Source organism: Arachis stenosperma, chromosome 9 (genome assembly GCF_014773155.1).
Source record: "Arachis stenosperma cultivar V10309 chromosome 9, arast.V10309.gnm1.PFL2, whole genome shotgun sequence".
In the NCBI taxonomy this organism is placed as follows: domain Eukaryota; kingdom Viridiplantae; phylum Streptophyta; class Magnoliopsida; order Fabales; family Fabaceae; genus Arachis; species Arachis stenosperma.
In genome coordinates this window covers 80,255,941-80,280,934 of record NC_080385.1, presented here as the reverse complement: position 1 = coordinate 80,280,934, position 24,994 = coordinate 80,255,941, and the positions used below count along the sequence as shown (strand labels likewise).

Below are 24,994 nucleotides of genomic sequence, written 5' to 3'. Positions count from 1 at the left end.
TATTCCATTAAAAACCATGGACTTACAACTTAATCTTAGGCTTGAGAGTGATTGGAAGCCCTTGTTGTGCACCTCGCAGGAAATCTTTGGCGTGTAAAGGGCGTGGAGCAAGTGGCACATCCACTTGATGGCTTGTCGTAGGCGTGAGGCAAGTGGCACGCCTTCAATGCACCAACTTTGAGTTCTCTCTGGAGTTAGACCCGTGACAAACCCCAATTTGACGGTTTGTTTTGTATTGAATTTAGAGCATCTTGAGAGCCTTTTGTCACATTTAGCCTAGGAATTAGCATGGTTTTGTTATCTCTCCCTTATTTGTGCTTAAGTGTAAAAACATGCTTTTAAATCTTATTTTGATGAATTCTAGTTTCTCTTTGATTCCATAAGATGCCTTGATGTGTTTGTTAGTAATCTCAGGATGAAATAGGCTAAGCATGGATCAGAAGAAGCAAGGAAGGAAGCATGCAAGTAGAGAGAAGCACAAAAAGCCAAAGAATTGATCTCAGCCAAGCACGCGCACGCGCACAAGGCGCTCGCGCGCACATTGCGAGACGGGCCAAGGACGCGCACGCGCACCGTACGCACACGCGCCGATGATGGCACATGACCTCATTAAGGCAACACGTGCCTGGCGATTTTGGGAAGGTTTCAGCAACCAACTTTGGCGCCAAAATGCATATAAGAGCCAAGGATTGAAGGGGATTGACACACATTCACATCCATAGACTAATTTTAGATCATTAGATAGATAGTTTTTAGTTAGTTACATTTTGTAGAGAGAGAAACTCCAACTTCTCTCTAGGATTCATCTTCATTTTCTCAATTCTCAACCATTCTTTGGTGAGATCTATTGCCACTCTCAATTTACTTTGTTCATGTTGTAGATCATTATCTCTAATCTCAATTAGTGTTTGTAATTGTTCAATTCTTGTAGATCTTAGATTTAACTTTGTTGTTTTGAACTCTATTGATTCATTGAAGATCTCATTTTCATTGTTGTTCATTGTTGATTGTTGTTAATCTCTTGTGTTGAATTGCTTTGATTCTAATTCTCTTCTCAATTTTACTATGTCTTTCATTCTTGCCCTCCAAATGTTTGAGAAAATGCCAACTTTAGATATGGAGTAGTATTCCCTCACTTGGCCTAGTGGTTGAGTCATTGGAGACACTTGAATAATGGATGTCAATTGTTGATTAAGAATTGAGAATTGCTAATTGACTTAGAGTGCACTAAAGCTAGACTTCCCTAGGGTAAGACTAGGACTTGTGACATGAGTTAATTACTTTCACTTGACTTTCCTCTATAATTAGGGGTTAACTAAGTGAAGCAACACTCCTTTGTTATCACAATTGAATGAAGCTATAGTGATGGGACTTCCAATGTTCAACCTTGGCCAAGGCTTTTAATATTGATTGATTGTTGTTTTCTTTTATTCACACTTTTATGCCACACTCTTCAAGCCACAAAAAGACCACTTAACCAATAAATGCATCCTTGTAGCATTCCTAGGGAAGAACGACTCGGGACTAATACTCTCGATTATAGATTGTAGATTTGTTTGATGATGGATTTTGCGTCGGTTTAGACTATACTACGATTGATCACTTGATAATTTCTATACCGGCAAAAAATCCATTCGTCAAAATGGCGCCGTTGCCGGGGATTGCGCATGAGTGCCATGTTTTCGGTTAATGTAAATATGTGAATATTGTGAATATGTTTGTCTTTTGTTTGTTTGTTAGTTTTTGTTAGTTTTAAGATCTCTATTGGTTTTGTTTCTATTTGCCACTATGAATTCTCATCCTTGTGGTTTTTGATATAACTATGACTATTTTGTAGGTGATGAAAACTTGAATGATGGCTCACATTATGGGAGAGATAAATTCTTAGGAGGGGAGCCATATCCATATGAGCAATCATCATGGTAACCTTCCCCTTCAAGTTACTATGATGGTAATCCTTCCTATAATGCATATCATTCCTACGAATATGATGACTCTTATCATGGTTATACCTCTCAACCACCACCATTCTATGCACCATATTCTCAACCCACATCTTATTTCCACCAATTGCCTACATATGATCCAAATCTATATTCCCCCTATGCATACCCTTGTAACGATTATGAACAAGCAACCCTTGAATCACCACCACTCCAACATTTTTACCCTCCAACCCAAGTCCCCATGAATGATGCACTTGGTATCATTCTTCAAGAGCAAGAAGAGCTCCAAACCGCCTTCACTAGTTTCACCTCTACCCTCCAAGAATTTACGTCCCGTATAATTTCATCCCCTACCAATAACCAAAATGACTTCCCACCTCAAAGCTTTGATGAATCTTCCTTCCAACCACATTATGATTTCTCCTCTCCGCCACAAACCTCCATGGAAGCATATCAATGTCCATTAATCCAAGAGCAATATGATCCTACTTATGTTAGTAAAGCGGAACAAGAATTAAGGGATCGTTGCAAGAAAGAAATGGATCAACTTCAAGCAACCATCCGTCAAAAGATAGATTCTTGGGATTCATATCACAAGCAAAATGAGTTCACGGATGATTGTGAGAAAGCAACCAAAGAGGGAGGTATGAGAGAGACTTTAGAGCCTCAAGTTGGGCACAAGGAAATGGAGTGTGTGTTGCAACAAGCGGAGGAAATGAAGATTGTTGAAGATAAAGAAGTGGAAGAAGACCTAGAGGAGGTTGATCAAGAAGGAAGTTCCATCAACGAAAATAACTCTACATCAAGTGACAATGGTGATCTTGTTGAAGCTTCCCCCTTCGAATGTGAAGCCAATGTTGAGGAGGGTGCGCAACCTCCAACACATAACTTGATCAATGATAAAGGTTTGAAGGAAGTTAGCAACCAAGAAGAATTTAAAAAGAGTTATCAAAAGATGGAAATCATCATGGAGAAGCCAAAGAAAGTGGAACCTACAATGTCAAGATCATTGAATATCTTCCTTGCTAAGTCGCCGTCCCAATCACAAATTGAGTGGGTAATCATCTCATCCTTTAATTTTCTTGGCCCATATCAATATGCGTTGTTAGAAACGGACGGTCAACTTAGAACCCTTTGTGGGCTAGAGAGTAAGAACGGATTGGATGTTGGTGGACAATGGGAAACAAGGCGCATAAAGGATGGAAGATCAAACTTTGAGTTTCAAAAGCCGAGTGAAGCCAAACTCGATGGGATTAAGATGATGAGTATGAGTTACAAGGAGAATTCAATAAGTTTGTCACCCTATTTGAAGCATGAAGATCAAGAAGAAAAGGGGTTGACAAATAAAGTATGGGACCCCGGAACATACATAGACCACTATCAACTTAAGGGCCTCGTTACTTGCTTAGGCCCCCTTGAAGGCCTTGTACGTTTAAACTGGGATCCCGGAGGCTATTGGAAGAGCAAACATTGGTGGGGATTCGAAGAAGAGTTCAAGCATAAGCCACCATAGCAAGAACTCCATCAAAATGTCCAACTTAAGGACTTTAACTAAAAGTGCTAGGTGAGAGACACCCCACCATGGTAAACTCTTTCCATACTCTTTTAATTTGGTTTAATAAGTGATTTGAGTTACCATTGTAGGTAGTTTTTCACTTCATAATTAGCTTGTTTGTGTACACTAGTTGCTAGCATATTAACATGTATGTTGTGCTTAGTAGAAATAGAATAAATCTCAAAACCAACTTGCATTTTAGAAAGTGTGTGATTTTGACTAAATAAGGAGTTGTAGGCACCATGGGGAGTCTTTGGCCAATTAGAGCTTTTAGGCATTTCAAAAAAAAAAAAAAAAAAAGAGAGAAGAGGGGGTTGACGCGCGCGCACCATGTACGCGCGCGCGTCCATGAGCGGATGCATCATCACCCATATTCCAGAGAGTTGGGCCTCTCATAGGCCAGCATTGTGCCTCAAGCCCAACTCAATCCACGCTTACGCGCACTATGTGCGTGCGCGTCCATACAACTATAAGGAAAAGCACGCGTACGCACACCTGCCGCGTACGCGTCAATCGGCTGCTGCAACTTCTGGGCCAACACCCAGAGAGTTGAGCCGGCTCAGGGCAAACAATAAGCCCCTGGCCCAACTCAACTCGCGCGGACGCGTACATGCCGCGTGCGCGTCCATAAGCCAAGAGATGAAAAGGACGCGAGCGCACGTATCGCGCTTGCGCGCCCTATGGTGAAATGTCAATTATACGCGGACGCGCACATGCCGCGTACGCGCAGGCCTAGTAGTGCAACCTCCAGGCCATTGACCAGAGAGTTAGGCCTCATGTGGGCCAACTTTAAGCCTCCAGCCCAACTCCTTGCACGCGTGCGCGCGCAGTACGCGCACGCGTCCTTGCCTATTTTGATCATCCACGCGTGAGCGCATTGTGCGCACACGCGTAGGTCCCTAGTTGTACCAATGCACGCGGACGCGCAAGGTGCGCGCCCGCGTCGATTCAAAATGATGATAACCTAATGCGCGACGCGCACTGCGCAGTCGCGCAAAACCCCCTTTTTTCCCCCATTTTCATCTTCTTCCTCCTCTCACCCTCAACCGCCGCTGCTCCGCCGGCCACCACCGCACGGCCAACCCCTTCTCTCGCCATCACCCCAATCACCCACGTCCCCTCCCTCTCTCGTCCATCCACCCCTGCCCGAACGCCAAACACCACAGCCACCTCTGCCCGTCACCACCTTCACCACCGCCGGCGGCTGCGCTGTCGTCACCACCCACTCCCATTCGCTCTATCTCTCTCTCTCATCCACTAGCCGCTATTCACTCTCTCTCTCCGCTTCCTTGCAAAACCGCGGCTGCCGCCATCTTCACCGCCACCGTCCACGGCGGTGCAAGCTTCTACCTCTGCCGACCCTGCCCAGTCCCATTTCCCTTTCCCATTCTCGGTTCTTGACCGCTCCCAGGTTCCTGCTCCAAATTCTGTCCTCTTTAATTGTTCATTTCTGTTAATTACTGTATATTTCTGTTAGTTAGTCTGATTTCAAATGTTGTATGTTAGGATTAGTTAGAAATAATTGCGGTTAGGTAGCTAGGGCTGGATAGAGGATTCTAGGCCTGATAACTGCTCCGTTTGTGTTTATTTTCTGTTTGTTTGCTTGTTTGCTAAGTGCCAAATTTGAGTTGCTCTGTATGCAATTTGTGCTGCCTGCATGCTTTCTTATTGCTACTGTGATTGGTTGATATTGTACTCATGCTGCTTGTGCTATGTTGCAATCCGGGAACGTCCAATTTTAAGCCGGAATGCTGCTCAATTTTCAAGAATTATTTTCTTTCTAGTCTTTATTGACAAATTGAACTTGGCATATTACTTCTTTAAACATTTGCCTAATGCACGCAAGTTCATAATCGGGCTAATTTCCGTTCTTTTTATATGACTCCTGGAATTGACATTCACTTGCATTTTTAACCCTCTTGACCATCACTTTGAGCCATGATGATGAACATGCCTGTTCCTTATAAATTGTGCACATTGTTGGAAACATTGAATTCTTGGTTTATGGCTATGTTCTCTGATTCTTACTTGATTTTCATATTTCAAGTTTAATTCACATCATGTTTGCTTGCCATCTATCTTACAGCCTGGAAATGTTTTACTTGCTTCATGCTAAGTGTTTAATTGCCTATATTCTATTCTACTTTTCAGGATGTCGGATAAAGGGAAAGGAAAAGCATCATCTTCCAAAAAGAGGAAGAAAACACCAAACCCCACTTTTGCTTCACTGCTTGCCTATGCTCAAAACCCTCTACATGACATGGATAAAGCAAACCAATTACTACCGGCCCAGGATACGGTCAAATTCTCCAATCTCTACTGTGAACTCAGATTCCCAAGCTACAATTCAAAGAATCTGAATACTGAAAAGAAGCTGGTTATTCCATCAGATTTGACCGACATCATCCACCAGCGTATTGACCGGATGGGTTTGGCCTTTTTGGATAGGGAATTGAGCCGGGTGAACCGATCTTGGGTGCAGGAGTTCTATTGCAATTTCTTCCGCCACACCCTTGATTCGGTACTTGTTAGGGGGATTGAGGTACCCATCACAGAGCAAGCCATAGAGGATGCCCTTACTTGCCGGCCTAGGACCAGTGACACTGATGCATTCATGCAGGCCGAGATAGACCTTCACTGCATGACTTTTGATTTTGAGGCATTGAGGGCAGTGGTAGCTACTCCGGATGCCCCTTGGGTTATGGATGCCGATAACACGGCACCCAAGGGGATGCACTTTAGTTATCTGAGCCGAGAGGCCAAGACTTGGCAGCAGATCTTCGCTCATTACGTGATGCCTACGACTCACTTCACAGAGATCCCAGTTGCCATGTTGATCTTGATCAACTGTGTGATGGAGGGGAGAGATGTTTATTACCCCCAGCTGATCAGGCGGTTCATGTGGAGGGCCCACATCCGAGGTCTCTTTCCTTTTCCGGTCTTGGTCACGCAGATGATTCAGCGGGCCGGAGTTCCGTGGCACCAGGATGATGTATCCCCACCTCCACCGCTCCCTCAGAAGGAGCCAGTTACTATTCCGTGGGGATCCTGGGTGCACGAGAGGCCCGCCTCGCGCCGTCGATCTCGAGCCAGGGCAGCAGTTGAGGGAGCTGGACCCTCATCATCATCAGCCCCTGCAGAAGCATCTACCGCAGCCGCACCTCAGCCGCTTTACCTGTTAGTTCAGCGTCTCTTCCGGTACATGGAGCGCAGCCAGCGCCAGGTCATGCGTCGCCTGGATCGGATTGACCAGATGTTCGTGGCCCAGGGCCTTGAGCTGCCACCTCTACCAGAGTCATCCGGTTCTGATGAGGAGACCCATGAGGAGGAGCACGCAGATTTACAGACTGAGGGTGTTCATGTGGCTGAGCCAGCACATATGGAGGCACCACCTCAGACACAGGAGTCTCAGCCGGTACCACCGCCACAGCCAGAGCCTACCGGTGTACCTATCCCGGATCCTCAGGATTAGCATCGAGGACGATGCTTGATCTTAAGTGTGGGGAGGTAGCCGGTGGCATCATTAGATACCGGTGAACATTTTAGCCACTTTTCTAGCTATCTCACTTTGCACACCTTTTGTGTATATTTGATGTATTTTGAGTTTATTTTAGATACTTTTACTGCTTATTTTGGATTTATTTTGGATTTTAGATACTTTGATGCTTATGGATATCCTTAGATGTTTTAGATGATAGATCTCATACTTTTAGTTGGATTTTTCTTTATACATTTTTGCATATCTTTATTTTTAGTTGAGATTGTGATTAGAAATCATATTTTGAATTGCAAATACTTAGTCACCCTTTTTGCATAAGAAATTGATTTTGAGTGAAAAAGGGAAGGGTGAACTAAGAAAAATTTTTGGATTTTTCAATCACAACAATGCTTATTCAAACATTGGGATTTTTCAAGAAGCTTAAATAGAAGGCATTAACCCAATTGATTGAAAGAGAATTTTTGAAAACTTGCTTGAATTTCATACCTTGTGAAGCATGTATTGAATTGAGAACACAAGCTTGTGAGACTTGAGCCTATTGATGTGGTTACATTTTATAACCACTTATTTTCCATTCTTGTGTGAAATTGCTCTCTTTCTATGATTGTGATCTTTGATTTGCTTGATTCTATATATCCATTTATTTCTTGTATTTATGCATTTATGTGATTGAGGCCATCACTTCATTAGCCACTTACCCAAATAGTCAACCCTTTTATATTCCTTTGATTAGCCAATTTTGAGCCTATGCTTAACCAACTTATTCTCAATTTAGCTCATTACAAGCCCAAGGCGGAAAACCAATGAAAAATCCTTGTTTGGATCTTTGATTAGCTTAGGCTAGTGAGAGTGTTTATGATTCAAGTTGGTGAGGCTTGGGAACATTGGATGGGATAAAAGGGGTAGTACACTTTTATGTTTAGGAATTGGGTACATATTCATGTATTGATTAAATGTAAAGACCTTATGCATTGATGTTCTTGTATTTAGTTTGAAAGAAAAAAATATATATATATATAAAGAAAAAAAAATGATGAAAAGAAAAAAAAATTTTGAAAAATGATGATGGAAAAGAGAAAGAAAAAAAATTATACAATAAAGGAGGGGCAAAATGCCCTAAAGTGAAGTCAATAAAAAGGAATCAATGCATAAGTGTTATGAACCAAATAAGAATGCATGAGTATGTAAGAAAAGTGAAGAATGGGTAGTTAGATTAGTGCTTAATTGTATAGGTCATTATATAGGTTAGGTGGGAAAGTCTATGTTAATCAAAGATTCAATCCTAGTCCACTTAACCATAAATGATCCTACCTTGACCCTAACCCCATTACAACCTAAATGAAAGACCTCATGATGAATGTATGCATGCATTGAATAAGTGTTGATTGTTAGAAGAAAATCAAATTTTGGAAAACATGATTAGAAGAGAATTGAGTGAATTAACCCTTAAACACTTGAGTGAATAGAGCGGATACACATCCGGTGAGGGTTCAAAAGTTCAATCACATGTGTTCACCCATATTATCTATATTCTTGCAAGTTTAAACTCTTTTTGATAATTCAATACAATTGTGGTTTGGACTTAATTCCTATTGCCTAGCTCTTGTGCTTACACATGCTCTCTTGGGAATTGATTTGTTTGAACTAAGCACTTCCAATTGCTTTGGATAGTTACCTTTAGATAGGATTCATGTAGTTTAGTTGCATTCAAATGTCATGACCCTTAGTTCCTTCTTATTTTAGCATGAGGACATGCTAAGGCTTAAGTGTGGGGAGGTTGACAAACCCCAATTTGACGGTTTGTTTTGTATTGAATTTAGAGCATCTTGAGAGCCTTTTGTCACATTTAGCCTAGGAATTAGCATGGTTTTGTTATCTCTCCCTTATTTGTGCTTAAGTGTAAAAACATGCTTTTAAATCTTATTTTGATGAATTCTAGTTTCTCTTTGATTCCATAAGATGCCTTGATGTGTTTGTTAGTAATCTCAGGATGAAATAGGCTAAGCATGGATCAGAAGAAGCAAGGAAGGAAGCATGCAAGTAGAGAGAAGCACAAAAAGCCAAAGAATTGATCTCAGCCAAGCACGCGCACGCGCACAAGGCGCTCGCGCGCACATTGCGAGACGGGCCAAGGACGCGCACGCGCACCGTACGCGCACGCGCCGATGATGGCACATGACCTCATTAAGGCAACACGTGCCTGGCGATTTTGGGAAGGTTTCAGCAACCAACTTTGGCGCCAAAATGCATATAAGAGCCAAGGATTGAAGGGGATTGACACACATTCACATCCATAGACTAATTTTAGATCATTAGATAGATAGTTTTTAGTTAGTTACATTTTGTAGAGAGAGAAACTCCAACTTCTCTCTAGGATTCATCTTCATTTTCTCAATTCTCAACCATTCTTTGGTGAGATCTATTGCCACTCTCAATTTACTTTGTTCATGTTGTAGATTCTTATCTCTAATCTCAATTAGTGTTTGTAATTGTTCAATTCTTGTAGATCTTAGGTTTAACTTTGTTGTTTTAAACTCTATTGATTCATTGAAGATCTCATTTTCATTGTTGTTCATTGTTGATTGTTGTTAATCTCTTGTGTTGAATTGCTTTGATTCTAATTCTCTTCTCAATTTTACTATGTCTTTCATTCTTGCCCTCCAAATGTTTGAGAAAATGCCAACTTTAGATATGGAGTAGTATTCCCTCACTTGGCCTAGTGGTTGAGTCATTGGAGACACTTGAATAATGGATGTCAATTGTTGATTAAGAATTGAGGATTGCTAATTGACTTAGAGTGCACTAAAGCTAGACTTCCCTAGGGTAAGACTAGGACTTGTGACATGAGTTAATTACTTTCACTTGACTTTCCTCTATAATTAGGGGTTAACTAAGTGAAGCAACACTCCTTTGTTATCACAATTGAATGAAGCTATAGTGATGGGACTTCCAATGTTCAACCTTGGCCAAGGCTTTTAATATTGATTGATTGTTGTTTTCTTTTATTCACACTTTTATGCCACACTCTTCAAGCCACAAAAAGACCACTTAACCAATACATGCATCCTTGTAGCATTCCTAGGGAAGAACGACTCGGGACTAATACTCTCGATTATAGATTGTAGATTTGTTTGATGATGGATTTTGCGTTGGTTTAGACTATACTACGATTGATCACTTGATAATTTCTATACCGGCAAAAAATCCATTCGTCAGCCCGGTGTGGAGGTTGGGGTGAGACAAGTGTCATGTCCCTTAGTGGAAGGTAAAAATGGTGTGGATGGCGTGTGTCAAGTGACACGCCTTCGATGGAGCCTTCTTGAAATTTTTCTGGAGAGTTGACCCAGCGTGTGGCTGGTGTGGACGGCTTGACACACTCCTTAATGGAGGCTTGGGCTGGCGTGCATGGCATCAGGCACATCGCATGCCTTCGAAGGAATCTTGAGGCTGGGAGGAAGTGTGCATAGCGTGCATGGGCGTCGGGGAAGTGCCACGCCTTCAATGAAAGGCTCGGAGAGGAAGAAGTGGCGTGTTGGGAAGTTGTTGGGTGTGCGGCAAGCGTGGGGCATATTGCCGGGCGTGTGGCAATTGCTACACCTTCGATGGAAGGAAGGAAGCTGGTGTGCATAGCATGAGGCAAGCGGTACACCAGTTTTCTCGTGCTGCTTTTACGAGCTCTAATGTGAGGGTCGCTCGTGGCCCAAAATGAACGTCCATTATAGATATATATATATATATATATATATATATATATATATATATATATATATATATATATATATATATATGCTTCATTTGGATCTCTCTACCTAAAGTTATGCTCGTTCGAATATGAAGAGGCTAGGTTGATAGCATCTACAAATTCTCTTTGAAAGAATTGCATTTCCATGGGAAGTTGCTTCTTTTTATATGCTACTTTCCTTGGTTCTTCCAGAGACTTCTTTGGTTGTCCTTCTTCTCTTTTGTTCTTATCTAAAATCTTTCAAGAACTTACCAAACATATTAATATATGAAACAACTCTAAAAAATATTTATTAAAGCACAAAAATCTCAATTAAAATAAAAAATTCATAAAAATAATAAAAAAATAACTAAAGATAATCATACATTAATTATCAAATTATCACTATTTTAAATTATTTATATATAAGTCACTACTGCCTTTAAGAATTTTTTTTTAATTTATTAACTTTGCTGAAAAATAAAAAAATAAAATAAAAAATATTTGACACCTCCTACACAACTAAAGCCAACAGGCTTAACCCAAGACGTAAATAAATAAATAAATAAAACACTAAAGCTTAATAGATATACCACGGTCAACACGTCCAGAATTCAACACCAATAATTTTGTAGGAAACATGGAAATAAACTCAGCACATCCAAACTAGTACTATTATTAATCACTTCAACCACACAAAATTCTACTACATTAGAATTCTTCATGGGTTTTCTAAGTCATCAAACTCATACCAATTCCTTCTTGTTCATCACTACTTTATTCATATTTTGCAGCATCCATTTGTGTTTGAGCTCTGTCAATGACATAATCACATCAACCATGTTCATCAATGACAATCACACAATAACCTCAAACAACACTAACTTCAAGCTCGGATTCTTCAGCCCTCCAAACTCAACAAATCGCTACGCCGCAATATGGTACCTCTCTGACTCCAACATCATATGGATAGCAAACAGAGATCAACCCGTGAAAAATTCTTCAGGGGTTATCAAGATTCACAAGGATGGTAACATCGTAGTAATGGACGGAAGAAACCATATAGTTTGGTCAACAAACCTCACATTCTCAACTAAAAATGTCACCAATATCTCAAGTGCTCAACTTCAAGATAACGGTAATCTTGTTCTGACAGATGACAACACTGGAGAAACGGTTTGGGACAGTTTCAACCACCCTGCGGACGCAGCCGTGCCGACTATGAAAATCGCAGCCAACAAGTTCACAGGCAAGAAAATTGAGTATGTTTCTTGGAAATCCCCCACGGATCCTTCTTCTGGGGACTTCACCGGGAGCCTGGAGCGGTTGGCCGCTCCGGAAGTTTTCTTCTGGTACAAGAAAACTCAACCGTATTGGCGAACCGGTCCATGGAACGGCCGGGTTTTCCTTGGCGCTCCGAGGATGCTAACAGAGTATCTCTATGGTTGGCGTCTGGACCATGATCCAGACGGAACAGATTACCTAACTTACAGTTTTGCTAATCCGGCCGAATTCGGTATTCTCTCGTTGACTTTTGATGGAAAGCTTAGGCTGGCAAGATTCTTGAACAAAAAGAATTATGTGACGTTTGAAGTTTTTCAAAATGAGTGTGATTTTTATGGCACGTGTGGGCCATTCGGAAACTGTGATCCATCTAGCAAACCGATTTGTAGCTGTTTTGAAGGGTTTGAGCCAAGGAATTTGGAAGAATGGAGTAAGAAAAATTGGACTAGTGGTTGTGTGAGGAAGAAAGAGGCACAGCTTCAGTGTGTTAGGTTGAAGAATTTGAACAATAATAGTCATAATGGAGTTGATGAAGTGCAACAAGATGGGTTTAAGGTGTTTAATAATATGAAAGTGCCGGATTTTGCTGAGAGATCTGATGCTAATTTGGACAAGTGCAAAACGAATTGTTTGGCCAATTGTTCTTGTTTGGCTTATGCTTATGATTCTTATGTTGGATGCATGTTTTGGATTAGAGACTTGATTGATTTGCAGAAGTTCCCTTATGGTGGAGTTGATCTCTTCTTGCGTGTCCCTTATTCTCAACTAATTGGTATGTTTTTTTTTATTATTATTATCTCTTTGATTAGTTGTGATAAATAATTATTTGAATCTTGATAAAAATACAAATTAAAGGTGTGCGCCAATGCTTTGGTTGGTTGAATTGGTTCTAATATTGTGTTTTGGATTAAAAAAAAAATAATGTCTGGAAAAATTTTATGAGCTATACAGCTGCGCTGAAACTAGAACAGTTTCATATCAATTAAACTTCATATTCTAGTGGTTAGAGTTTAGAGTAAAATAATAACACAAAGATGTCTATTATATTATATTATATTGAGAGATGTTATTTGAATTATTCAATAGTATATGTTATTCTGATAATGATTTAAGAGTACAAGTTAGTAGTCTGAATATATATTATTGAAATTGGGAGTCATATCTATAGGGGATTGTTGATAAAGTGAGTATCAACATAGAAAGGTCTGAATATTGGAGTTGCAATTACGATAAAATTAAATTATAATTAGTAACCGATAAAGTGAGTATTGGCACATAATACAAAGGTCTAAATGTTCAATACATATTTTTTCTTATATAAAGAGAAGTAATTATCAATCCAAAAATTAAATTGGACTTTTAATATTGAAAGTTGATATGAGCTTGTTTTGGCTCTCTGATCCTTCTATACATATGCTGAATACCTTGCAGCTACAAGTAAGGGAAGAAGACGAAACAAGCCATTAATGATCCCAATTGTTGCTGGGGTGATAGGCATAACTGCATTAGCGATTTGTGCATACATTATGTGGCAAAAATGGACTGCTAAACAAACTCGTAAGTAACCTTACCACTTTCTGTTTTTATCCAAAACAGTTTAATTTAATTTGGCTTTTCCATATAATATAACATGTATTTCTGATTAAATACATGGTTCACATATAGTGCATGAACATAATTTTGGCTGTGTCAATCAGGTATTTTTGAACAATAATTCAATATAGTGCGACAAAGAATTGACTAGGAATAGTTAGACTTCATCACATGTTTGGTTTACTGTTGGGGTGGTAGTGTGAGTATTGACTACTGACTACAGCTGCTTATGACTTACGAGTAGACTATGTATGCATATCTTTGTCCTCTTATTTGGTATATGTTATTTGCTAACTTTTTTATGCTATTTAATGATAAGTTTAATTTAATATAGCTTTATCATCAAATTTTTGTTAAAATATTCCTAGATTAGCATATTAATAAAAACATTTTATTCTTGTCAGTTATCATTATGCCTTTATACTGATATTGATAAATAATTTCTTTATTATATAACTACTAGTCCTACTAGAATAATAGAAAAGATATTGTGAATTAATTTGTAATAACTTATTAATCCACTAGTATATAAAATATATGCATCAAACCTCACTAAAATGAGAAAATTGGTAAAATAAAAAAATAAAAAATTAATTATTCTTAAATTATAGAATCAAATATTATTTTTATTTTTAATATTTAGAATAAATCTCAAAATTATCTCTAATATTTAAATCGTCTTATTTAAGTTCCTAATGTTTCAAAATCATCTTAATGTTGTCCGGTCGTTAGTAATCTCTTAGCAAAATTGATAACAAGACAACATTAAGACGATTTTAAAACGTTATGGACTTAAATAAGACCAAAATATTGAGAAATGATATATTACTCTTTAGATGAATTACCAAATCAAGTAAAATGATAGTGAATTTTAATGGAATAAATTGTATACAAATTCAAATTTTTTTACTCATGCTTATAGAATAGCTAATAGATAAACTTCTTAGGAAAGGAAAAAAAAGTATGGTACATATACAGTAAAGTATAAATTATATTTTTTGTCTCTAATATACTAAATTTTTTTAATGTTTAATTTAATTAAACTTAATTTTTTATTTAATTTTTCAATACTATCAATTTTTTATGATAGATAATTATTCAAGTTATTTTTTAAATGTAATTTTAATCAAAAATAAATCTACTTAGAATGAAAATAATGTGATTAAGAGTAAAATTGAAAAAATAAATTTATTTAGAATGAAAATAATGTAATTAAGAGTAATTTACTTAGATCAATTAAAAATAATTATCTAACATAAAATATTAATATTATTGAAGAATAAAATTAAAATTTATTTCAAAGTTAAAAATAAAGTTTACTTAAATTAAATAAAGAAGTTCAATACATTAGAAATAAAAAAAGTATAATTTATATTTTATTGTATATGTATCATGCTATTTTTTTTCACCCTTGCAAATTTATGTACTAGACATCCTACAAGTATTTCATAATGAGTAAAAATTTTGAAGAGTAAATTTTTTTAAAAATAAATTCATTTTGAATGATAGTAATATGATTAAAGGTAATTTACTTAAATGTGATTAAAAAATAATCGAATAATTAAGTATGGTAAAAAAATTAATATTATTGAAAGATAAAATTAAATTTATTTTAAAATTAAAAATAAAATTGAAAATATGATTTTTTTTCTTTTTCTGAAAATTTATCTACTAATCATTCTACAAGTATTTCATAATGAATAAAAATCTTGAATTTGTAATGTAATTTATTATGTTAAAATTCATTTTTATTTTCTTTGATTTGATCATTCTTTTAAAAGTAATATAATGTATCATTTTTATCTCCAACGTTTTAGTTTTATTTAAATCCATAATGTTTTAAAATTGTCTCAATATTGTTCTACTGTCAACTTGTTAAAAGATCACTAATAGCAGGACAATATTAAAATAATTTTAAAACGTTAGAGACTTAATATGACAATTTAAATATTAGAGACAACTTTAAAATTTACTTCAAACATTAGAGACAAAAACACTTTAATCTAAATTATAACAATAAAACTCACATATGATAAAGTCATAAATTTAATGATGATTAATTTCTTACTACATGGGTTTGTTTGTTTTTTTCATAAAACACCTATGAAACTCTTTTAGAGAATGTGAGAGTCCAACTTCAAACAAACACACATGAATAAAATATAATAAAAAATTGGAAACACCATTCAACTTCATATATCCAATAAAATTATCATCCGTGAAAGAAGCACATTCATTAATTTTGTTTGTGTGCATTGTAGATTTCATTAAATTTTTTAGTTCAAGAATGTAGATTTTTCTTTCTTACAAATGAAAGTTTCAGGAACTCCGACTCTAAAAAAGAGTAATGCCGGGGAACAAAAACAAATGAAACTCGACGAACTACCTTTATTCGAATTTGAAAAGCTTGCAACTGCTACAAACAACTTTCATGCTGAAAACATGCTTGGGAAAGGAGGTTTTGGTCCAGTATATAAGGTAATAATTCACCCAAAGATATGCCAATAATCCTTCACATTATGCTGCAAAAATCAATATATTTGAACATCTTTAAGACTTTAACTATCTTCTAGGGACATTTGGAAGACGGACAAGAAATCGCGGTGAAAAGATTATCCAAAGCGTCTGGACAAGGGTTGGAAGAATTTATGAACGAAGTAGTGGTTATATCAAAACTTCAACATCGCAATCTTGTTAGACTTCTTGGTTGTTGTGTCGAACGCGACGAACAAATGTTGGTCTACGAGTTCATGCCAAACAAAAGTTTGGATGCTTTTCTCTTTGGTTCGTTCTTCCATCCTTCTTAGTATTATACTCTTAGGTCTTATGTGCATCCATTTTTCCTTCAACTTAAGCATAGCTTTTGTTTGTCATATTCTGTAGATCCGCAGCAAAGAAAAGTCTTAGATTGGAAGAAACGTTTCAACATAATTGAAGGAATAGCTCGTGGTATACTTTATCTTCACAGAGATTCAAGACTTAGAATCATACATAGAGATCTTAAAGCAAGCAACATATTGTTGGATGATGCAATGAATCCAAAAATATCAGACTTTGGTTTAGCTAGAATTTTTAGAGGAGGTGAAGATGACGAAGCTAATACAAAAAGAGTCGTTGGAACCTAGTATGTTATCCTTTTTTTTTATTTTACATAATTATCTTTACGTATTGAGCTATTTAATACTTAATTAGTTACTTCCTTACTTATTGCATTTAGCTTTTTGGATGTAGCGGCTACATGCCACCCGAATATGCAATGGAAGGACTTTTTTCAGAGAAATCAGATGTCTACAGCTTTGGAGTTTTGTTACTAGAGATTGTTAGCGGACGAAGAAACACCAGCTTTTATAACCATCAGCAATCACTAAGCCTTGTTGGATATGTTAGTCACTGTTCCTCTACCACCTTTTAGTTACAAACAGTTTCAATTTCATTTATTATACTCATATTAACAAAGTTTTGTTTGTGTTTTTCAAGGCATGGAAGCTGTGGAATGAAAATAACATCATATCATTAACAGATCCAGAGATTATGGATCCATGCTTTGAGAAAAGTATTTTGAGGTGCATACACATAGGACTTTTATGTGTGCAAGAATTGACAAAAGAAAGACCAACTATATCCACTGTGGTTTTGATGCTAATAAGTGAGATTACCCATCTTCCTCCACCAGGACAAGTTGCATTTGTCCACAAACAAAAGCTGCACAGTTCAGAATCCTCTCAGAAAAGTCACCAACCCAACTCAAACAACAATGTAACTCTTACTGAATTAGAAGGAAGATAATATAATATGTGCAAATTGAATTCATGAGATTTCAAGCTGCCTATTGATCTTTTTGTTTTCTCTTTTGTGCAACTATTAATGATGAGAATATGAAGTTTTATATTAACATCTAGGCTAAAATACTTTGGTTGGTGAATGTTGAGTGATTTCTAAAGCAAGATCTGTTCTGACTTCTGATGCACTAAACTTCTCTGCACATATTTGATAGTGCTAAGCTAATTCTTCATAAAAAGGTGAATTTATGATATTATCTAACTATGAAAGAAAATAAATAAATAAATCCCCACTTAAAAAGCATGATAGAAGAAGCCTGTAATGGCCAGTTACGAGAAGTTAAAATCACCAAACTAAAAAACACTTTCGTGTTTTGTCTGACTTGCTAGTAAGAGCATCAATTGCAAGGTCAAATAGATCATGGTGGAACTGAAGGATACATCAATGCCGAAGATTTCGAAGCATTCCCTGGTTTGAGGTACAGTCAGTTCACCGGCAGGATCGCCCGGCCTCCCATTTCTAAGTCTTTTCTTGGAAGTTTCCACCTTGTTGACTATGACAATAGTTGCGACTATAAACAGACTAAAATAAATAAAGGGCATATTAGGCCATTTCTTAACACATCTTCCCCATATCAAAAATCAAATTCATACCCAAAGACATCCCAAACAAATTTAGCTATTTCAATAACCGAGTATACTTATTATGATGACATTTTTTGCCCTTCTAATTAGTACAAACAAACCATTACTTTTGATTTATGAAACATATTTTACATTGCATACTCAAGCACTTACTATCTATCTAGAGCAAGTCAACAACACAATATACAAAAATATTCCAATGCATTCATTCACTAAACAGATATTCCAAACAATTAGTTGCAGCAACCTAAGCACCAAAAGAAACCCTGCAATACTATACCATATTGCGGTTCACTAGTCAATGACAATTGGCTTCTGTTCACTTTCACCAATTCTATCCCTTTTAAAAAACACTTTGGGGACATCACCTCTGAGAATTTGAACTTCAAAGACAATTTTCTCATCACTGTTTGCCATGAGCTCGAAAACACAAGCATCTCCCTCTACCAAACAATTAGCTTTGACAAATTTTCTCCAGCCTCCATCAAAGAACTTGCGACCCGGAGCATGTCCACGATACACCATGTCCCAGCTCTCACCTCCACACTTAAGAACAGTAGGGACCTCAGCAAATGGAAGTATATCTACCAAGTCCTTTGATGGCCCCTATTTACCAATATAAGATTTTAACATGATTAATTTATTATTGGAAGTGTATAAGAAGAGAATAAATATTTTATAGCTAACACAAACATTAAATTGTCTTGTGTTTTCATGTGCTCAACAGGCACAGTAGAGTTTAAAAAAAAATCCCTATACATGAAATGGACCTTTGAAAGAACAAGTGCATTCAGCTCCAATGACTATTAAAAATTCGAAGCAATAATCGAAATGTAAAAGAAAAAAATGTTTTAGGGTCAGTCTTAGCACAACATTAAGGTTGCTGCATCCTGATTTTGTGTATTCTTATCCTTTCCATTGAAGACATCAAGTGCAAACATGCATCCGTTGTAATCTAATTCATAACCTTAAATTAAACAGAAATGGTATTCTGAAATGTGGAAGATTGATATTCATCAGAAATTTAGACATTCATATGACTTCTTAATCTTCTCTGACTATATAAGAGGCAAATGAAATTATAACATAATGTGAAATTACCATGAGACAACTACGACGAACATGTGATTTTGAAAGAACTACATGAAAGAATGGATTTCCTGAAAGTGGTGCAATCTCATCGCTTGATAATTTTGCTGCAGGATCAGCCGGCTTTGGCAATGGGGCTTGCTCTTCTACTGAAACTGCAAAATTTGAGTTGGTTGAAGTTAGATTTAAATGTTGCATACATAGTTTCATCGGATCACAACCCTTCCAACTATGAGTCTATATTCCATAAATAATTTTACTAATTCCCTTAGTCCTATTTCCTTGGAGACTAGTTTCCAACTTTGCCACGTTAAAGTTCTTTATTCTTTAGATGCATTATCAAAACACTTCCAAAACAGTTAACTCTATACAACTTATTTTTACCAATTTCAATCACATCATGGTTTTATAACCTTTTCCCTTAATTAACCTAAATGTCTCTATTACCTATGGCTTATGTACCCTAAAAAGATGATAGATTAAACAGAACAAAAAAAAAGAAAGATAAAATACAAACAGTATACCAGTCACTAAAATAATGAGATTCAGGAAAGAAAAAGATAAAGGACGTGCCGGGTGGCAGGAGGGTGGGGTTGCCAGCGGAGCACAAGCATACCGCATTAATGCAGGATGGAGGGAAGGGGTCACACCCAAAGGGTGTAATATACGTAGCTTAGCCTGATAATTCCATAAGTGGCTGTTTCCACGACTTGAACTCAAAAGGTCACATGGAGACAACTCAACCGTTGCTCAAAGGCTCCCCTTATAAGGACAAAAAAATGATAAAGTCAACAATTTTTGCAAGTTGTGATACATGGACTCACTCCCCTCTTATCAATTTGCTTTTGAGGAGTACACTTTCTACTAAATCAAGTGGTATTGTAGAATGCTTTTGTTCACCAAGTTCTTGATTTACCACTCTTTCAACCTTTAGATATGCCATATTATGTGGTTATAAGGCATTAAACTCCGATTTAAATTAGGAAGTCCCACATCACGTATAATATAAAACATATTTGCATAATTATTATCTCTGTATTTGTGTCCCAAAGACAGCTTCTAAACACTAGGTCAAGTAGAGAGGTAATCAGGGGAAGGGACAATGTTATGTCCTGTTTTGGAACCCACATCAATAAACCAAAAGCCCTTTTGGGAACATCTTTACGCTTAACATTTTGTTAAATTGAACATTCACAAGTACAACAAAAACGCAATTTGTTCCCAGTATTCAAATTTGTTTACCATTAATAATTTAAATAAATAAATAAATTCCATGGGCAAAGCTGTTTAACACTAACCAAATAAATAATTTCAGCCTTCTTTCCCACACACTAATTATTGGCAACAACTCAGGAAAAGGTTCTGTTTAAGTGTTAAACTACTAACAGTGCGCTTGCTTTTCGAGCATACATTTAGTTTTATCTAAGTCATAAAAAAGATTACAAAATAAAATCAAAAAAAAAAAAAACAAGGGAGAGCATCACGGCATGCAGTCTATTTAAAAATGAAAGAAAATTTTCATTAACTTGATTAGCAGGTTATTTTATTAAATCTCAACAATTTGTATAAAATATAAACAAAAGGGAGATTTAAAATCTCAATATCACCGCTCAATTCAAATTCCAAAAAGTACTTTAAAAGAATAAAAAATAAAATTACCTCTTGAGGTTGAGGATGATCCTGGAGAACTCATGCTTGAGGCGGTGGGCAACGGTGTAACTATGGAGGTTTAAAAAATTATTCAGTATAAAAACAAAACTTTCATTAAAGAATTTGATTTTCTAAAAGACAAATTAGGTTACAAGAATGTGAAACGCCAATACCGTTATCAACAGGTAGAACGCGCCAAAACTTTCTGAAGCCGCCTCCTACAACGTCGCGGTGCTTCCTGTGCTGCTGAAGACTATAACAGGTTTCTCGTGTTTCAGGCAGTCACATGCAGCACAGCGAGTTTCCCTTCCCGCGAATCCAGCTGTTGCGTGTTCAGATGCATATTTTCAAGATATTTTCAGCCATATTTTCAACGGTGACTTGAGTGCGATTTGAAAATAGAAAGATTAAAGTTGTATATGAAGAGATGGATGCATCAAGTAAAGAGGTGAGCGTAACTGAGAAAACCGATTGAGAATATTTGAGAGTTCAGACTTGGAATGTGTGCATTTGATAATTGAAAAATGTAACTTGAACAACAAAATTCAGATTTTGGTCGGCCCTTTAATATTATTTAATTATTTTTTAATGAAAATATATTCTTATTTTGTAGAATACATATTTATAATTAAAATTAATTTAAATTTTAAAAATTAAAATTTTTTTAACTTTTCACTTATTTTATGTTGTAAAATAAATAAAAGATATATTAAATATAAAATAAAGATATATAAATAGTCACAAAAAAAAGATATATAAATAGAAGATTCTAGCATTAATATAATTAGCTCAATAATGATTTATATATATATTAAAATTATATGTTGTAATGTGTATATATATATAAAGATAGAAAGAAGTATTAAAAATAAAGAGAGAGAGAATTTTATTTGTTTATTGTTTGAGTGCTTGTATTTCTCTCAGAGGCAAATGCCTCTATTTATACATATATTGGGAGCTTAATTTCAACATGCATTTAATATCATTCCTTCTTTAAAAATGTGAGTTTTTCATAGGAATGGGCATCTACGTTGCTTGTTCTTATCACAATACTCCCCCTTGGATGCCCATTTAGGATTATTGCCTCATTAAAACCTTACTATAGGAAAATCCTGTGGGAAAAATCTTAGTGAAGAAAAAAGAGTACAATATCCTTTGTGATGTGGACTGCCTCATTAAAAACCTTGTCAAGAAAAGCCCAATGGGAAAAAAACCTGACCAAGGAAAAAAGAGTACAGTCTCCCCCTCTTGCCAACATCATTTAATGTCTCGAAATCGGCACATCCCAATCTCATGTACCAATCTTTCAAAGAAGGATTTTGGGAGTGACTTTGTAAATAAATCTGCCAGATTGTCACTTGAGCGGATCTGTTGGATATCAATTGTCCCTTAATTTTGAAGATCATGAGTGAAGAAGAATTTGGGAGAAATATGCTTTGTTCTATCACCTTTAATGTATTCGCCTTTAAGTTGAGCAATGCATGCTGTATTATCTTCAAACAGGACAGTTAGAGTTATCTTATGATCAATCAGTCCACATGATGACAGAATATATTGAATCAGATTCCTCAGCCAAAAACACTCACGACTAGCTTCATGAATCGCCGGTATTTCAGCATGATTAGAGGAGGTTGCTGCTATCGTCTGTTTTGTGGACCTCCATGATATAGCTGTACCACCATATGTGAACAGGTATCCTGTTTGAGATCTCTCTTTATGTGGATCAGACAAGTATCCGGCATCTGCATAGCCAACTAGTTGTGACTTGGATCCATAGGGATAAAACAATCCCATATCAACCGTCCCATGAAGATATCGAAAGATTTGCTTGATTCCACTCCAATGTCTTCTGGTTGGAGAGGAACTATACCTTGCTAGTAAATTCACAACAAATGATATATCGGGTCTTATATTATTAGCAAGACACATTAGTGCTCCAATGGTACTAAGATATGGTACTTCAGGACCAAGGATATCTTCATTCTCTTCTTTAGGACGGAATTGATCCTTTTCCACATCCAAAGACCTTACGATTATTGGGGTACTTAATGGATGTGACTTATCCATATAAAATCTCTTCAAGATCTTTTCTGTGTATGTTGTTTGATGAATAAAGATCCCATTTTTTATATACTCGATCTGCAGGCCGAGACAGAATTTAGTCCTTCTAAGATCTTTCATTTCAAACTCTTCTTTTAGAGTTTTTATAATTGTTGGAATCTCTTCAGGAGTCCCAATGATATTTAAATCATCAACGTACACAGCAATAATAATGAATCCAGATGCAATTTTCTTTATGAAAACACAGGGACAGATATCATCATTCTTAAATCCGTTTTTGGCCAGATACTCAGTAAGACGATTATACCACATTCGTCCAGATTGCTTTAGACCATATAAAGATCTTTGCAATTTGACTAAGTATAACCCTTGCGAATATTCATTGGGTGGTTTAGATATCTTTAGTCCTTCAGGAACTTTCATATAGATATCCTGATCTGATGAGCTGTATAAGTAGGCTGTTACCACATCCATTAAATGCATATGCAATTTATGATATGCAGATAAACTGACCAAATAACGCAAGGTTATCGCATCCACTACAGGGGAATACGTTTCTTCATAATCTATACGGGGCCTTTGTGAAAAACCTTGTGCCACAAGTCGGGCTTTATAGCGCACAACTTCATTTTTCTCATTTCATTTTCTCACAAATACCCACCTATATCCAACAGGTTTTACATATTCTGGTGTACGGACTACAGGTCCAAAGACTTCACGTTTAGCAAGTGAGTCTAACTCAGCCTTCATGGCTTCTTTCCATTTTGGCCAATCATTCCTTTGTCAACATTCTTCGACTGATCTTGGCTCAAGATCCTTATTTTCATGCATGATATTCAATGCCACATTATATGCAAATATTTCATTGACAATTGTCTTATTTCGGTCCCATTTCTCTCCTGTAAAAACATAATTTATCGAGATCTCATCATTTTCACAATTTTCAGGTACCTGAACGTCTTCTGGCATTAACACTATATCAGAATTTTGGACAATTACAGGTGTCTTTACTATGTCTTTTTCAACAGGAATCGTATTTATCTCTTTTCTCTTTCGAGGATTTTTATCTTTGGAACCGACAGGCCTGCCACGCTTCTAGCGTGTATTTGCTTCAGTGGCTATCTGTCCTACTGGGACATCAATTCGAATTGGGGCATTTTCCGCCCTGCCACACTTCTGGCGTGAATTTACTTCAGTGGCTACTTGTCCTACTGGGACATCAATTCGAATTGGGGCATTTTTCGCTGGTATATAAGATTTGGTTATCCTCTTTGTATCGGAAAATACATCAGGCAATTCATTTGCTATTCTTTGCAAATGTATAATCTTTTGAACTTCTAGTTCACATTGCCCTGACCGAGGATCTAAATGCATCAACGATGATGCATTCCAATTAAATTCCTTTTCAGGAAGCTTATTCTCTCCCCCTAATGTTGGAAATTTTGATTCATCAAAATGACAATTCGCAAACCGAGCTTTAAATACATCTCCCGTTTGTATCTCAAGATACCTCACTATAGAGGGAGAATCATATCCAACATATATCCCCAATTTTTTTTGGGTCCCATTTTGGTGCGATTAGGTGGTGCAATGGGAACATATATCGCACATCCAAATATTCTTAAATGGGAAACATTTGGCTGCTGGCCAAAAGCTAATTGCATAGGAGAGAACTGATGGTAACTCGTTAGCCTCAAACGAATAAGTGCTGCGGCATGTAAAATAGCATGCCCTCAAACTGAGGTGGGGAGATTTGTTCTCAAAACCAAGGGTCTAGCAATTAATTAGAGGCGCTTAATAAGTGATTCTGCTAACCCATTTTGTGTGTGAACATAAGCTACTGGATGTTCAACATTTATTCCATTAGCCATACAATAAGCATCAAAAGTTTGGGAAGTAAATTCATCAGCATTATCAAGACGAATTGCTTTAATTGGATTTTCTGGAAATTGTGCTTTTAATCGAATAATTTGAGCCAATAATCTCGCAAACGCCAGGTTGCGAGAAGATAATAAGCACACATGTGACCATCTTAAAGATGCGTCTATTAGGATCATAAAATATCTAAAAGATCCACATGGTGGATGAATAGGTCCACATATATCACCTTGAATCCTTTCTAGGAATTCAGGGAACTCAAATCCAACCTTTACTGGTGATGGCCTTAAAATT

At 36.7% G+C, this 24,994-nt stretch overlaps 2 protein-coding genes across 3 annotated transcripts; one reads left to right on the top strand and one right to left on the bottom strand.

The window, feature by feature from the left end:
- Nucleotides 1–11,362: 11,362 nt before the first annotated feature.
- On the top strand, nucleotides 11,363–17,550 carry LOC130948606 (G-type lectin S-receptor-like serine/threonine-protein kinase At1g11300). Of its 2 annotated transcripts, none has more exons than XR_009073110.1 (7): nucleotides 11,363–12,777; nucleotides 13,437–13,562; nucleotides 15,922–16,076; nucleotides 16,172–16,382; nucleotides 16,482–16,722; nucleotides 16,816–16,980; nucleotides 17,076–17,306. XR_009073110.1 is itself a non-coding variant. In XM_057877401.1 (7 exons), the coding sequence occupies exons 1-7, from the start codon at nucleotides 11,445–11,447 to the stop codon at nucleotides 17,382–17,384; spliced, it is 2,526 nt and encodes an 841-aa protein (XP_057733384.1). In that variant the 5' UTR covers nucleotides 11,363–11,444; the 3' UTR covers nucleotides 17,385–17,550. The 2 variants fall into 2 exon arrangements, 1 of the variants encoding a protein (XP_057733384.1); XM_057877401.1 differs by having other exon boundaries at nucleotides 16,830–16,980; nucleotides 17,076–17,550.
- A 109-nt stretch (nucleotides 17,551–17,659) lies between these two features.
- On the bottom strand, nucleotides 17,660–21,286 carry LOC130948607 (B3 domain-containing protein Os04g0386900-like). Its single transcript, XM_057877402.1, has 4 exons — nucleotides 20,935–21,286; nucleotides 20,771–20,830; nucleotides 19,124–19,266; nucleotides 17,660–18,628 (listed from the first exon to the last, which is right to left on the bottom strand). Exons 2-4 carry the CDS (start codon nucleotides 20,802–20,804, stop codon nucleotides 18,317–18,319), a joined length of 489 nt encoding a protein of 162 aa, XP_057733385.1. The 5' UTR covers nucleotides 20,805–20,830; nucleotides 20,935–21,286; the 3' UTR covers nucleotides 17,660–18,316.
- Between the last annotated feature and the right edge of the window lie 3,708 nt (nucleotides 21,287–24,994).

Bases quoted from the DNA above. Each gene is read 5' to 3' on its own strand.
- LOC130948606 (XM_057877401.1), top strand. From the start codon at position 11,445: ATGGGTTTTCTAAGTCATCAAACTCATACCAATTCCTTCTTGTTCATC. The intron at 13,563-15,921 runs GTAAGTAACCTT...TGAAAGTTTCAG, and splicing joins ATGGACTGCTAAACAAACTC to GAACTCCGACTCTAAAAAAG. The intron at 16,723-16,829 runs GTATGTTATCCT...TTTTGGATGTAG, and splicing joins AAAAGAGTCGTTGGAACCTA to CGGCTACATGCCACCCGAAT.
- LOC130948607 (XM_057877402.1), bottom strand. From the start codon at position 20,804: ATGAGTTCTCCAGGATCATCCTCAACCTCAAGAG. The intron at 19,267-20,770 runs GTAATTTTATTT...CAAATTTTGCAG, and splicing joins ATCATCCTCAACCTCAAGAG to TTTCAGTAGAAGAGCAAGCC. The intron at 18,629-19,123 runs GTAATTTCACAT...ATTGGTAAATAG, and splicing joins TTCGTCGTAGTTGTCTCATG to GGGCCATCAAAGGACTTGGT.